At 38.3% G+C, this 16001-nt stretch overlaps 1 protein-coding gene across 2 annotated transcripts; it reads right to left on the minus strand.

Moving 5' to 3' along the window:
• Window positions 1-63: 63 nt before the first annotated feature.
• ccna1 (cyclin A1) lies at window positions 64-9174 on the minus strand. 2 transcript variants are annotated; one of them, XM_085289201.1, is made up of 9 exons: window positions 8876-9174; window positions 4680-4826; window positions 1894-2042; window positions 1710-1804; window positions 1337-1563; window positions 1005-1209; window positions 782-895; window positions 550-683; window positions 64-414 (listed from the first exon to the last, which is right to left on the minus strand). In XM_085289201.1, the coding sequence occupies exons 2-9, from the start codon at window positions 4706-4708 to the stop codon at window positions 363-365; spliced, it is 1005 nt and encodes a 334-aa protein (XP_085145327.1). In that variant the 5' UTR covers window positions 4709-4826; window positions 8876-9174; the 3' UTR covers window positions 64-362. The 2 variants fall into 2 exon arrangements, with proteins under 2 accessions (XP_085145327.1, XP_085145326.1); XM_085289200.1 differs by having other exon boundaries at window positions 1894-2113; window positions 8876-9172.
• Window positions 9175-16001: the final 6827 nt, after the last annotated feature.

Below are 16001 nucleotides of genomic sequence, written 5' to 3' on the forward strand. Positions count from 1 at the left end.
AAAGTTAATAAAAGTTTAAAAAGCACACACTGCAAATATATACAAATGTAAAAAGCAAATATTCTGCATGAAAAGACAATAGTGTGTGATGCAGGAAACCTTCTGAGGTAACCACTTCTACGGCATCTTACCAGAAAACAGACATTTTCATGCAAAACAACTCGAAAAATATCAGACATGGCTTATTATTGCAGATATCTGGATCATCTGGACAGGTTATTTTCATCTGCATAAATTTAAAAAAAAAAAGTCCAGATCGGCTTATATGAATAGTCTTGGCAGCAAATGCCACTTTGCTTGCTTGTTTTTTTTTTGTTTGTTTTGTTCTTCATTTCATTGTGTCAGATGGGTGTAGCAGTGAGTCACGGGAAAAACAAAAAAGCAGGGGGAGTGATCCATGAAACGCCACAGTACCTGTAAACGGAGACAGAAAACATCATAAGGAAAGACAGAAAATAAGACATGCAAAACTGCACATGACAGGCTTTCATCTTATCATAGTTGTTTTTAAAGTGGTTTGAATTTTAAAATACATAAACCATTCCTTACTTTGAATTTTTGTACTTTTCTCTGATGCCCTGTAGTGGGCGACTCTCTGCGCTGGCGTATAGCTTGTACAGGTGAGTCAGGCAGGGAGAAATGTCAGCCATCGTGTATCCGCTAAAAGCCACTAAAGAATCGGGCTAAAGCAGAAAAACACAGGTTAAAAGTCACATTTTTTTCCTAATTTCTTAAGAAATTTCAATAAAATTAGATTAACCAAATAAAATATTAAACTTACCCATAAAGACGTATTTATGGTGTAGGAAGCTAGGCAGTAGGCTGCAGCAGCAACCATAGATGGGCTGTACTGTAGAAATGGATCCATTTCCAGCAGGCTTAACTCCGCCACATACTAGAAAGCAGAAATTTAAAAAAAATACAATAAATAAAAATAGAAAATCATATCCATATTCCTTAAAGGCATTTGGCCTGACTATTGTTAAATGGTTCAATTTACTCACCAGGGCCAGGTTTTTGGTGTTGGCACAGACAGACTGGATGGCCATGAAAAGGTGAAGGAACGAGTTTATGGTGGGTGCCGCCAAGTTGAAGCCCAGCACACTTAGAAATGCTTGCTCCATCCGAAGCAGCTGTTTCTTAGTGTAGGTGTTGTCTGTGATGGTCACAAATTGGTCGAGTTTAGGAGGTGACTTCTCCTCATATTTTCTAAAAAAAAAAAAAAGTAGCAGATCAGATGGCATGTTATATGTAAGGTTGACTATTAGCACAGACTATTAGCAAAAAAGAAAAGGGAAAAAAAAGCATTGATCATTAGAAACAAACAGTGACTTACGCAGCAATCACCAAGGCAGCCGTGCCAACCAGCTGCAGCTTGCCTCGTTTCACATTTCCGATGAGGGAGAGAAATCGGTCCAAGTAATTGATAGCAAGATGAAGAGTTTCAGCTTGAAGTTGGAATTCCTGCGCCACCTCAGCCATCCAGTCCACCAGAACGACGCGCATATCATCCGTGATCTCTGGGTGTCTTTCTAAATACTTTGGCCTTGGCCTGAATGCAATCTGCAATCAGAAGCCAAAACATTATATAGTGAACTAAAGAACAACAAGTCACAATTACATTGCAATAAGGTTGAAAGAAATTATGGAGGTCACTGGGCAAATAAATAAATAAAAATAACCAAACATACAAACAAAAAAATTCAAACCTCATTATTCCTCAAGTGCTGGTGAATATCTCTGGCATACTCCACACAAAAAACCTCCTCAGATTCAGAAGGCGTAGAAGCATCCTGGCGTGGACCTATAAAAGTAAAAAGTAATGAGCATTAAGGAAAGAGGAAAAAACAACAAGTTTTCTTGGTAGATTCTTTTTTAATCTGTCATACTCACTTGAACTCAGCTCCAGCATGATTACCATATCTTCATTGTGCAGGGCATTGGTTTCCTCATCTTGGTAATTACGGTGTCCGACAACTTCTTCGCCAGAAGCCGCAAGGACAACTTCGCAAGCCTCTTCCACGTACACATCAAAGCTGGAGCTGGAAGGGCAGCCCAGACAGTTGAGTTGAGAGCTTTCTGAGGTTGAGCTGTGTCTGGAAAACTGGCCACCCTGAAAATGATAATAACCCAACATGATGGCCTTGGTTCCTTAAAAAGAAGAGAGCTGGATTTCTTGCGTGATGTTTCCCTTCTCCTCCACGAGTCTTGTTCAGTTTTGAAATAACAGAGGAGAGAACTTCCAGATATATAAACCCCCAGTGGGACTTGGTCCTGAGAGTCGCTGACCTACTATTGGGTCGACACATGAGTGAAGGTATGAAAAAGGGGCGTTGATCATTACTGAGAATGGGGACAAAGGGTGAAGCCTCTATCTACCATTGTCCCATTCATCATCGTTTGATTTGTTAAAATTATCTGAGGCAACTTGATTGGCAGCTGAAACTCCTGAGAAAGCTTCCCAAGTCGTCAACCACCACCCGTTTTCAACGATGGTCGTTCACAGTGGACAAAGGCAAGGCAAGGCAAGGCAAGTTTATTTGTATAGCACAATTCAACAACAAGGTGATTCAAAGTGCTTTACAGAGACATTAGAAACAAGAACAAATAAAAAGCATGATTTAAAATTGATTAAAACAAGCAAATAAACTAACTAACTAATTAACAAACAAACAAACAAACAAACAAACAAACAAACCAGTATATAAAATCAAAACAGATAAAATCAGAACAGTAGATAAAATCAGTAGTTAAATGTAAGTTTTGAAATTTAAGCTTAAAAGTGTGGATTTGGTGCTTTATTCAAATGCAGCTGAGAACAGGTGAGTCTTTAACCTGGATTTAAATAAACTGAGTGTTTCAGCTGATCTGAGGCTTTCTGGGAGTTTGTTCCAGATATAAGGAGCATAAAAGCTGAATGCAGCTTCTCCGTGTCTGGTTCTGACTCTGGGAACTGATAAAAGACCGGATCCAGATGACCTGAGGGATCTGGAAGGTTCATACTGGGTCAGGAGGTCATTGATGTATTTTGGTCCTAAACCATTCAGAGCTTTATAGGCCAGCATCAGAACTTTAAAGTCTATCCTCTGACGGACAGGCAGCCAGTGTAAGGACCTCAGAGCTGGACTGATGTGGTCCACTTTTTTGGTCTTAGTGAGGACTCGAGCAGCAGAGTTCTGAATGAGCTGTAGTTGTCTGACTGATTTTTTAGGTAGACCTGTAAAGATGCTGTTACAGTAATCAAGCCTACTAAAGATGAATGCATGGACTAGTTTTTCCAGGTCCTGTTGAGACATCAGATCTTTTATCCTTGATATATTCTTGAGGTGATAGTAAGCTGACTTTGTTATTGTCTTAATGTGTTTTTCTAAGTTTAGGTCTGCATCCATCACTACACCCAAATTTCTCGCCTGGTTTGTGGTTTTTAGATGTATAGATTGAAGTTCTCTGGTGACCTGTAATCGTTTTTCTTTGGCGCCAAAGACTAAGGCCTCCTTTACACCTTTCTCAAACCGTCTGTTTTCTCAGTCCAGACATTGTGAACATTAGCGAGAGTTTCCTTTCTCCTTTGATCAATCTAGTGGAGTCTTGTGTTGCACTGGCACTGATCAAAGCTTTTATTCATGCAGTGCTTAACAAATTTATCCGACCAACTCCTAGTGTAAGGTTTATTACTCATCCACCCTAAATCAGCAGTATTGATAATAACCAAAAACACTTTTCTAATTCATTTCTAGTCTTAATTTTTATTTTTATTTCATTTTAACCTTTTGCTTCAAGTCAAATGTTTCAGTCTTAGTTTTAGTTGTTAGTTGTTAGTAATTCACTTTATTATGGTGGGCACATACCAGAGACAAGATTTAAGGACATCAGTAAATACATTACAATAACGACCCATTACCTTTTGAAAGCAGTTGACACAGTCATCCACAGTCTCAATAAACACAACTATCAAAGCCTCATGAGGCAATTTCTGATAAAAAAAAAAAACACTATTTATTATTATTTATTTTATTTAGTTTTCCAAGTTCACAAAGTAATTTAACTTTTTTTCAAAGGTCTGCTTTTTAGTTTTTTGTGTCTAGTTTTAATTTTCAGTTTAGATTTAACAACCTTGGTTTCTGTAATATTAATCTACCAATACGCATAAGCTGTTTAATCAGAATGACAATTTTAAGTATAAAATATAATTATTACTGTTATTTTGGTGAACAGTTCATTTTCAATTTTACTGTTTTACAAAAAAGCAGGAAAATGATGTGATTACGAAGCCAAACTAAAATTATTTACTTGCATTCCTGAACAGAAAAATCCATTTTAGATGTTAAATCTTATGCTTGATTAATTTCTGGCTTCTCAGACAAGACCAGTATGTTGGTAAATACAGTGATTGCTAGTTTTAAAAAGGTTTTGAGGTATTTCTAAAATATTTAATTTTTCTTGTTTTTATGGTGTAATAAATTTGCTGTACCTGGCTCATGTGACAATAGTAGCTCAGTGACCTTCGGGATGACATCCAATGGCACAATCTCCATTAGAGGTTGAATATCAAATGAAGAAGCCTCTTAAATGAAAGCTGAAACATTTACTTTGTCCTAGATGACTGAGAACCAACATAGACAAGCTAACATGATTGTCACGTTAACAGCGGTGGGGAGTGTTTTTTCTCTGTCACCTACCTGGCTGAGGGATCGACCTCGCAGTTCATTTTCTGACAAGACTCCGAGCACCGTCCGCTGTTTGGACCTCTGCAGTGTATCTACTCTGGCTGAGGGTGCCATATTTTCTTTGCTGGCTCGACTGCGTTGACTTTTGCTAAAGTTCATCTTTAAACAAAGACATTGGAAAAGAACAAGTAAAAAATATGATTTTTTTTATCCAGAAAGATTATAATGATTATCAGGTCTCTGTCAATTTCCTGTATACATTGGCAAACACAGCAAGCAAGTATGAAGACTTTACTTTCAGAGTAAAAATGCTTTAAAGCAGTATAGCAGCCAAACAGGATTGCAAGTGACTGATTTTAAGTTAGAGAAATGTTGGAAAACACATTACAGGTTTCGCAGCGCTAAAGTGGATGAAGTTGTTTGTTTTTTATAATAAAACTATCACATAGAAAATATCATATAAGGGAGATCAACTACAGTTTTAGTCAGAAGTTTATACGCATTCATCATGTGCATCAAAGTCATGGTCCCTTTGGGCTTTTAATTATCACTTTCAACTGCTCTTTTAACAGGGTGCAATATTTGTACAGCATCTTTAATAGCTTTCTATAATTCTCACAGGCTCAAAAGTACACACACAGGCTTTAAAATATACATACACACCCCACTAACCCTATGGTATAAGTTTCTCTTTGGTTAAATGTCTCTTAGCATGTTGTGGCTCAACCACATGCTTTTGGTAGCCATCAACGAGTTTCTGGCATAATTCTGGGTAGATCTCTTCTTGACAGAATTGGTAGGGTTCATATTTAAACTAGGGTGGACATGTGTCACAGATTATCAGTCGTGTTGAGGTCAGGGCTTTGGGAAGGCCATTCCAGAAGCTTAATTTTAGCCTGCTTTATCCATTACAAAACCAGTTTTGTGTTTGGGATCACAGTTCACACCCGACTGTGTCCAAGCTTCAGCCATCTAACTGTTGTTTTGATGTGAAGTTGATGAATTACATATCATTATTCCTTACTACATTTACTTGTCATTGAGGCCAAATAGCTTAATCTTTGTCTATGATTACGTGGATAAGCTCGAGTCGTTAGCCAACACCCGTTTTGAACGATGGTCGTTCACAGATGGGGGCTTTGGTTTCCTTTACTGCTTTCTCAAACCGTCTGTCTTCTCTGGCCCAGAATGTAAACCCTGCCAAGAGTGTCCTTCCCTCTTTGAGTCATGATCAACATAGACAAGTCTTTTTCTGATGAGATGACGTGCCTCTGGAGTGTAATGATTAAAGCTTTTATTCCTATATTGCTTAACAAATTTATCAGACCCCCCTCCCAATGTAAGGGTTGTTCCTAAACCCCTCTGGCCATAAAACATTTCTCCAACAGGAATTTGGGTCATCCATGTATGCACTTTCAAATTTCAGATGAGCACGAAGGTGAAAGTTTGTGTCTTTTTCCAGACTTCAGGCACATCTGAATAACTTGTACTTATATAGTCTAGTTTGAATTGATGATCTTGGAATCTGCAGGTTTCTAGAAATTGTTTAGCGACGTTCCCAACTTCTGTAACTCTACGATTCTCCTTCTTAGATCTTCACTGAGTTTCTTAGACGTCCCTATTGTTCTGAGCATTGGTCAATCCAATGAGTGCTGTCAAACAAATCTTTTTTGTCCTGGCAAATGAAAATAACAGTTGTAGTCGACCATAATCACTAATAATGAGTTAACACTCCTTGGCCTTTTCAAGACTTTGTACAACTTTTTGACCACTTATAAAAAGATTTAAGTGAATGCATGTATTTGAGCCCGTATGTATAATTGTGACCCTGTGTGGATTAGAGAAAAGTCAATTCAAACTTCTGACCACAGCTGAATGTCCTTTTAGTTTCTCCAATGTAGAATATAGTTACTGTTTGTGTCCCTGCTGGCATCATGGGTGGAATTTCTATATAAAATTTGTACTGTTCCCTTTTTAAAGCTCTACTGATTCTAGTTTGTCACAGATTTCCAGCTCATTTTGACTCCAATCACTCTCCACCTCCTGTTTTTCTAAAAACAGGAGATGGAGCATGTATGGCAGGGATGATGCTCAGTGTTGTGCTGCGTATACTATAATTAAAACTGCTTTTACTGAAACTGTTTGGTTGAAGATGGCAAAACCCAAAATTAGCAGGGCATTCATGTCATTGATAAGTAAATGTAAACTTCTAACCACAACTGTAGCTATCAAATACAAGAGGCAGGGACCGGTGAAGCTACGTGAAAAAAAAAAATGCATGGATTGATCAGTTTACTATTACTAAAAACTGCTGGTATTAAATGAGTTAAACAACTAAAAGTTGAAAAGTGAATCTTTCAGCTCTGCAAGTAAAAATACACAAAAAAAATGGTAAAAGAGAGAAAAGTCATAGGTCATCTTAAATCTACACCAACTGAGGTCATAGCAACAAAAAAACTGTTTGCAAAAGTGTTACACCGTGTATTCCTGAGCATGTCCTTTTTCAATACTACAGTGAGAGAGAATGGGTTTGTAACTCTTACAAATGACATCTTGATGTCATTTTTACTCACTTTGGCAAGGACTGCCTAAAGCTAGTGCGTGAGTAAGATGGCGGATCACAGGAACCGAGATTCAGTCGCGGATTGCAGAAAAATTACGAGTCTAAATCTATAAATGAAATCCTCTGTTAAGGGTCTCCAAGCTTCACAAATCATAGAGTCACCTGCTAAACAAACAGGTGAGACAGTTTTGTTTTGTTTTTACCATTAATGTACTAAAAATCAGAGGAAAAGCAGATCCAATAAAGACTTTGAGATAAGTAAACTCTTCAAAATGTATCTGAATTTAAAGTATGAGATCAGGCAGTAAAGGAAATTTGATCTACTTTTGATCTAATAATCAGAAGTTGTGTGTCACAAACATCAACACACTATGTAGACAAATATGGCATAAACATGGGCGTGCCATAAGTTCCCCAGTTTCACCTAGAATGTCTACTTTGCATATGGAGGAAGTGAAAGAAGGGGTCTATTATCCTGTTCTGAAATACCACTGAGCCATATAAATATATCAGGACACAGTTCGCTAATTACATTAACTCATGGTCATTGATTAGTGGTCATGACAACTGTATACAGTCATAAAACTGAACTCACAGCCCATCGTTAGTCAGTGCATGCGCTGTTTAGAAGGGTGGGAAAACCTGGAGTCAGCTAAGACTGAAGAAGTCATTCGGATGAGTGGTGAAAAGTTTCTCCCACTGAAAATGCGACGCCCAGATGAACAGAATCAACTTTCTGTGACTTCAGAAGCATAATCCACTATTAGGATGTTAAAAAGTATAAAAGTTCCCATTCACTAAGCGTGTGAACACAGAGTCTTTTCAGTAATTCTATTTTTTTAAAAAGGCATGTTTTTAATCTTTCAGTAAGGAAAGATTAGTATGCATTGTTTTCATATTTTCTAAAAATGAAATAAAGAATCATTTACAGTGGTGTGAAAAGTCTTGAGCCACCCTTCCTTTCTTTATATTTTAGAAAAATTTAAAAAAAGAAGGTTTTTTGGAGGACAGATTTATTGAAATGTGCAAACATACATGCAAATGCAGGATACATTTCAAAATTTTCGACTGAAAATTCTTCGCCAAAAAAAAGCAGTTAGAATAAATTATGATGTTTTTGTGTCGGCCTTTTTAAGTATGATATTAAAAATTGTTTATTTGCTAAGTTGTTGTAGATGCAACATTGATATATTATTTTTAAGCTTTAATCATTCGTGTCAGTGTTAAGTGCCTTATCAAACAAACAAATAAATAAAAGAAACCCGAAGAAAACAAAAATATTACTCGGACCGGACAGAAAATGGGTGGAAAAAAAAACACTGTGAAAGCTCTTTAGAAAGCCTGGAGAGCTACTGCTCAAGACCACTTAAAAAATACAAGACAGTCTGGATCATTGGAGGAAAAATATCCAGGAATCAGGGGTGACTCAGGACCTGCACGGCACTATGAATATTCCCGGTGCAATTATGGTCTCACATTGCCATGGTTACTAAAAATTAGCAGAAGGAATCAGTCAGAAAAAAATCAAGGAAAACAGGATGTTGCACTGTGAAAACACAGTGCATCACCCCGATGTATCACAGACCACTGCCAGCTCATGGTTACATGTACTTTTTAGTGTATTTGTTCCTAACTGTAAACTCACCATGATCAGGATCAGTGCAGTTAGCAGTTTAGCGTTTCAGCGTCACCACCACCGACCAAGTCGGACAATCGACAGCTGCCCCTGACTTGGTTGTTAATAATCTGTACCAACAGCGCCCTCTGGATCTCTTCGCGTGACTTGAAGCAGGTTTCTGGGTGTAGCAGGTTTTTTTTACTTTCTTTCGGCGATGTTTGCCTCGAAAATCAGCTATTTCCTCCTGAGTCTCTGTCCAATCACGTGGCAGAACGCAACCGCCGACGGTCAACGTCACATGGGTTACTGGATTTATCCGCTCAATATTTTCCCGTGATTGATTAGTTTTATTTGAACTCTTCACAACTTCGACTCTACATATTATGGATCAATCTTAACTGATGCCCTGAGGCGAGAAAAATGAGTTGTGTTCGGTCAGTGTGTTTTATTAAATCTACAGGTGCTGCAGGGGCTGTAGGAGAATTATTGAACAGGAAGGCTGCCTGCATGTATAAGTTATTAATACTCTTCGCCATACTCCACATATAAATAGTCTTTGCCAAAAAAGGGAAAAGAAGAAAAAGAAAAGATTCTTTCTGTGAATCGTAGAGGACTTTATCATTTTATAACATGCTGAAAAAACTGCTTGACAGAGAATCTCACTTGGCCTTTTTCCCTCTTCTGCTTTATGAATAATGTTAAATATTATTTTTAAATTCACTTTCTTACCATATTCGTCATCTATAAAGTTGTGGGTGTTACAAAAATATACACACTGATTAACCCTAACTTTTGTAAAGTTTTGAGTACAAAATCTATTTACCTACTTTTATTTTCACAACTATAAATATAAATATTATATTATATTATAAATAATATTAACGTTGTGTCTTCTCTCACTCACGTGCTAAAACATGGGAAACCTGGTAATGGATGGAGGAACAATGTGACAGCAGAAAGTAAAGATGACATTTATCTGGGTCACTGTTGAAATCTGCTGACTCCATCAAGCAGCATTTGGTGAAACACCTGAAGCTGTACAGGCCTGATTACACAACCATGTGTGGTCAGAAGTTTACTTTCAGTCATCATGGACATGGATGTCATAGCAATTTGTAGGATTTTGATGATTTCTTTCAATTTCTCAATCAGATGCTTTTAGAAGCCATCATAAGGAGATGTAGGACTGTAGGACTGGATTCTCTCATACATCACATCAATGCACATGCACTCTAATAATAATAACATGATGTACCTCATTACTATACCTCAGTAACCTGTTTACTCCACTGTAAACTGTTACTTTGCACACTGTTTATTTGCACAGTTTTTTATAATTTCTTCAATTTGTTTATTGCACATTTTATTTTAAAATGTAACTTTCATTCTTAGTTCAAACTTTACTTCTTAGGTTAAATTCTTAATTTATTCTTTACATATTATTCTTTACAAGCTTACTTCAATGTTTTGTTTTGTTTTATCTATTATGCAACTCTTATATCCGTTTTCCTGTAAATGTTTCCTGTAGTTTTATGGTCGGGCATTGCAGAGCAACAAGCATTTCACTGCATGTCGTACTGTGTATGATTGTGAATGTGACAAATAAAATTTGAAATGTGAAATTTGAACTTTCATGGCAGAATTGACTGAGTTCATTTAAATGGGTTGATTTTCTGGCACTGAGCCATCTTTTAAGCTGTAGTCAATAAAGATCCATAAGTAGAAGACAAGTTATCATGTTAAAAGACTTTTGTAGAACCTTCAGCACCACGTCTTGATGCAGGCTCAATCATGCAGGTAAGGAAGTCACAGAAAGTTGATTTTGTTCATCTTGATGTAGCGTTTTCAGTGGGAGAAATGTTTCCTTACTCAGGTTTCCTGAAGGCTTCCCCAAACCTATAAACAGTACCTCTGCACAATGACTGAAACTAGCACCTCTGGTGAACAATGGGCTGTGAGGTCAGTTCTTTGATCATTAATATGCAAATTGTCATGACCATTGATCAACAGCCACTGATCAAAGACAAGCAGCAATGCAAATAATATCTTTTACATTTTTAAGATGACACATTGTCGGAGTCACAACTGATCCATTATTAGATAACTACACCAAAAAAACAAAAACAAACAAGCAGAAAACAAAGCGGAAACATTCATATCCAAACATTAAAATGTATTCCAAGAAGCTATAAATTGCTAGAAGCTAAAAAATACCTTTATGTAATGTGCCCCTGAACAGGGAGTTTCCATGTACATAAGTATAAACACAAAAATGTGTAGTCAGTGGATTCACAGAGAATGAATGATCTTTATTGAAGCCTGTGTGTGTTTTGCCTGAGAAAAATGAGTGCACATTTTGTGTAGTCCATCAGGTGGCAGGCTTTCTCTTCAGTCATGGTGCAAGGAAATAATAATAATAAGATTTGAATAAAATTCTAAGCATATGACACTGTGACCCTGTTAAATTTAATTTAGCAAAAAAGCCCTGAACTTTTGCCCACTCGGGAAAGGAGGTGATGCAAATCGAGGAAATGTTCAGCTAATTAAAATTCCAAAGTGTCTCAAAGTCTATGTCTTTCTTTGGCAACAGACCTTGTGGAATAATCTTGAGTTGTTGTTTTTATTAGTGTTATTTAGTCACAGCAGGAACTACAGGTATAGAGGTATTTAGGAAGCAGTCATGCTGCTGCTGAGTTTAGAAATTCCCACTTTTAGCCTTTCGGTCACAAGGATGCTTCTTTAGCCTCGAGTCAATCATTGCTCTTAATATGTTCTGACACTAGTATTTGATGTAAGGGTCCTTCGCTTGTAGCCGACTGTGCCTTTTTACGGGCACATTACCAAACCTTCCACCTTTAAACAGAGTCCACAGTGTCTCAAAACGACCCTTTTTAGACATGTTTTCCTCACACATATAACAATATATTCATGTATTTAAAATTCATGTTTGATGATTTGGATTTAAACAGTGTTTTCATGCCACAGCAGAGGAAGGAGCATCTTTCTTCCACTGTTATTGGTCATTTTTAAACTCAGCTGTGTATTCTTTTCCTCCAAAGTAATGTAATGTAAATTGATACGTTAAAATTTGAATCATCCGTCATCTGTTGAATCAGTGTGTGGGAGAAACAAACACAAACAGGAGGATGTTACGTCGAGGGAGAGCAGTAATTTTCTTTCTAACAGGAAAAATGCTTTTGGAACTTTGTTCTACCAAAGACCTGATAATATATCCTTGCCTATTTTATACAGTAGGCATGGGGGATAAGGTTTCCTGATGTGGTTATTTTCTTCTGTTAAAATAAAATCAATATCTGCACAGGCACCAGCTCATGGGACACAAAGTCTGTCCGTCTTCCTCTGTTTTCTTAATCTCTCATTCTCATTTCCGTTCATTCCCTAAGCAGATGCAGATTGCCCGTGACAGATAGCATAGGGCTGGTACCATTTCATTAGTGGGATGCATTGCCAGTGAAAGGCTTGGATGCATCAGATGTGCTGGGGGTTTGAGCAGGACAGTCCAGGAGACACCAAGCTGAGGACGAGTTTCATATCTCTAGGAGGCCTTTGGTCCAGAGGTGTTACAGTGCTGAGAGGGACCAGAGCTGAGACTGTCTCCCATCCTGAGCACAGAAAAGTTCAAAAATAGAAGCAAGGATGATGAAAGTTGCCACTAACTTGAAGGATAAGGAGATGAAAAGGCATCCCCAATCTGCTGAGGATTATTCTTGCTGGACAGATATTTTCAAATTCACTGGTTTTTGCAAGAAGAAAAAAGATTTAATTGGTCATGAATGTATCATCAGAGTCCAGTGAATCATCCCAGTGATGGCACATTTAGAGGATGGCAAACTGGAATGTAGTCAGATATATCTTCTTACAGTTGCCTTTTACCTTTTGTCATTTTCATGCTACAGCTGCTCAAAGAAGAGGAAATATTATGTAGCTAACCTACACTGGCAGCTCAGCCTGATTAAGCTTATCCCAATCCCTATTCCCACAAGCCCATTGTATGGCGTTGTCTCTGCAGCCTATCTGCACACGCAAACACCACACAGAAGAGGTCTTTCACTCTAGCATTGCTTTGTTAGTTGCTGCCAACACAGGCCTCGTGTGGGGTTGAAAACTGATCAGCAGCAGTGACTGGCTCTTAAAGAAGGCAATCAGTGCTTTAATAAGCACATTTTCAAATCAGAGAACTCCAAAGAGGACAAATCATCTGTGCCAAACTGAAGAAAACTGCAGGACGGAGTCTAAGTGCTCGCAGGAGATGCCAACAACCTACATTAAATATGATGACTACAATCTTCCTCCCTTGTCTCTTAACTAAAGGTCATATTGTTTCCCACCGTCCACCCACTCTATTTATTGTTTACTTATAAGCTGTCATGTAGATTTAAGGACTTTTTAATCAGGGATATGATGCGGAAGCTTGGTGCCAGTCTGATTCATTAAGAGGTCCATCACTGCAGTAAACCAGAGGCATGAAAGGAAAATTAGCACAGAGAGCAGGGGTGTGCTATTGTCTGTTTCTTATAATGGCAGGATAATTATGTTGCTTAAATCAGGATGCCGTATAACACACACACACACACACACACAGGCTGTTCAGTTTATAACCCCAGGGCTACACTTTATATCACGGCGTGCCACAATAACAAACCTTTGACAAAAACTTTGTTTACTGCTTTTTTCTTCTTCTTTTTTTCCTTTTCATTAATTAAAAAAATGAGAGGAAAACATAAAGGAGGAGAGAGCAGAACAGAAAACAAAGTCAACCACTTGATATTCACAGCAAAGACAAAACGATTCAGTAATCACGCTGAAAGACAAAGTGCCGCGTTTTGTCCTTGTATCCCCAGTACCTTCTGCGGACTGCTCGTACATCAAATATCTCCCAGTCAGAGCTGTGGGACATATGAATTATGAATGTCTGAGTAAGAGACTAAGGGCTTCTATTTTTTTTTTTTTTTTTTGCAATTTAAGGGCCTCAAATCTTTTGGTGCAGTAAATTATTCATATATTCAAATGAATCTGACTTTGAGGATGTTTTTCTTTCTTCTCCTCTTTCATGAATTTAGAGTGTACCCTGCAGAAGGAGAGCGCCAAAAAATTGCAAAGTGCTATTAATGGTGAAGTTTGGAGTAGGATGGTGCCTCGGTCGGCTGTCGGACTTTTGAGCTTACGCTTGTGCTCTTGTGGTCGAGCTGCCCGCACTGCTAGGGGGTGGTTTGAGACAGCCCCAGTATCACATTGCTATCTCTCATTGTTATTCTGGACAAGTGCTCGCCTATCAGGCTTCTGTCCTCTGTGTGTGTGTGCGTGGACATGTGGGTGTGTCACTGATACGCCTCAGTATGTTCGTTCTGCTCCACGCTCTCAGATCTCTGAAGATCACTCTGATTGGCACGCCACCGCCATGAGACGAAAAGCGGCAGTGTGCTGCATATTTATTGGTTTCAGAATCTTTCAAATGTCACTAATAATTTCGTACATCTTGGAGACAAAGGCACGCTGCCTCCCCGTGATTAAAGACGCAGCAATACTTTCTCCTGCAGTCAGGAGAGGATATGAAGCAGTTTTCCTGTGCTCATCACAGAGGGAAATTTTGTTTTTTATGAGCCTCCCTCTCAGCGGGATGCTCGGCAAATTGGTTCAAATTACCAGAGGGATGTAAATCATATCTTGCGGCACATCTAAAATGTACGCATCTTGGAACGTAATCCGTAACTAATATTGTGACACTTTCCTGCCGTTTATCTCAGAGTTCATAGTTGTGTTCACACGGGTTTTAGCAAACAGAGATTTCCTTTGCAGCTGTACCCTGACTGCTGCATGTTTCTTCTCATTAACATGCAGTGCAGAGACTGGTGTCCTTACAAGGGCAGCTCTAGGATGGCATGGACTGAGAACAGGCTGGGAAATCAGGGAATGACATGGAATCGGCAGCTACTTCTTCGCCTTCTGGGATTAGTGACAAAAGCCAGCTGAGGCCGAAGCGCTTATCTCTATCCTTCAGTCCTCTTTCTTGCTCTTACACACACACACACACACACACACACATGAAACAAAAACGCACACAAGAACATTTGAGTTTGCACAGAGTGAGGGTGCATGTACTCCCATTGCCTTAATTAGCTTTGCCTAGCATATTCCCTATTTAGAAAAAAAGTTGTCCGCAGTGATTCCCTTTGATAGGTTTAGAAATAGTCTTCTATGGTGTGAGATCAGGCCAAATAATTATTAGAGTAGTTAAATGAAATGCAAAACCAGCTTCTTATTGGGTTGCCAATCAAAATATAGTCATATATATATTTGTGCAGATCCAATAAATCAAAGCCCTTTTTCTAGCATAGCTGTCAGAGTACATACACCTGAATACCAGCGGTGATGTTTGCCGATGCTGGATTTGGATGTTAAATAAAGTCATCTCATCTCTGCCCTGCGTTCTTCTTTGCTGCTATTCCTCTCTGGTGCGCATGTCAGCGGGCAGATGGCAGGAGATAGAGGCATCTGTGGAGGAGGAGGTGCCTTTTTCCCTTCACAGAGCAGAGACAGGTGACATCTGCCACACAATTAACACCTCATGAATACCATTAAGGTGCTAACAAGCATAATTTATGCTAAGTCAGATGAGACTGGATTTTATTTGGAGTGCTTTACACCAAAAGAAGACATATCTAGTGCCAAACAAAGCAATTTAAACGTCAGTTCATCCAGATAAAATAAATCATTTTTGAAAAGTCAGGTAAAGTAGGGGGCGGGGCATTTCAAAGTGTGGTAAGAATTTTAAATAATTATAAACACATTAAATAATTATAATTAATGGGTTGAAATCTTTGATAGAGACATGTAAAGAATGAATTCAGTAGCTTTTCCTCTAGAGGCTTTGAGCCTTTCCCTTTTTAGTGAAATATTTCAGTTCCAGCAGCACCTGAGGTTACTGGACCCTTCATTTAATGACACGATCAAGCTCAATTTTAATGAAGTAAATGATCAATAGCATGCTAACATGCTAAACAGGCATGGTGCACACAATAAGAATTTTATCTAGTTAAAATTAACACACTGGCATCATTTTCTTAAAAGGTTTTAGCATGCTGAAATTAGCATATCAATCTAGTCAAATCACAGCTGTGCCTTAGTCTCAAAA

This window comes from Mchenga conophoros, linkage group LG10, assembly GCF_057382185.1.
Source record: "Mchenga conophoros isolate Kocher_MC1m ecotype Shallow Benthic linkage group LG10, M_conophoros_male_GT1.1, whole genome shotgun sequence".
Taxonomy (NCBI): domain Eukaryota; kingdom Metazoa; phylum Chordata; class Actinopteri; order Cichliformes; family Cichlidae; genus Mchenga; species Mchenga conophoros.

What these genes read in the sequence shown, in the direction of transcription:
- ccna1 (XM_085289200.1), bottom strand. An exon ending in GAGGTCGATCCCTCAGCCAG is followed by an intron (nt 2,114 to 4,679) that starts GTAGGTGACAGA and finishes TATCATTTTCAG; the next exon opens with GGTGGCCAGTTTTCCAGACA. An exon ending in ACACCAAAAACCTGGCCCTG is followed by an intron (nt 896 to 1,004) that starts GTGAGTAAATTG and finishes TCTGCTTTCTAG; the next exon opens with TATGTGGCGGAGTTAAGCCT.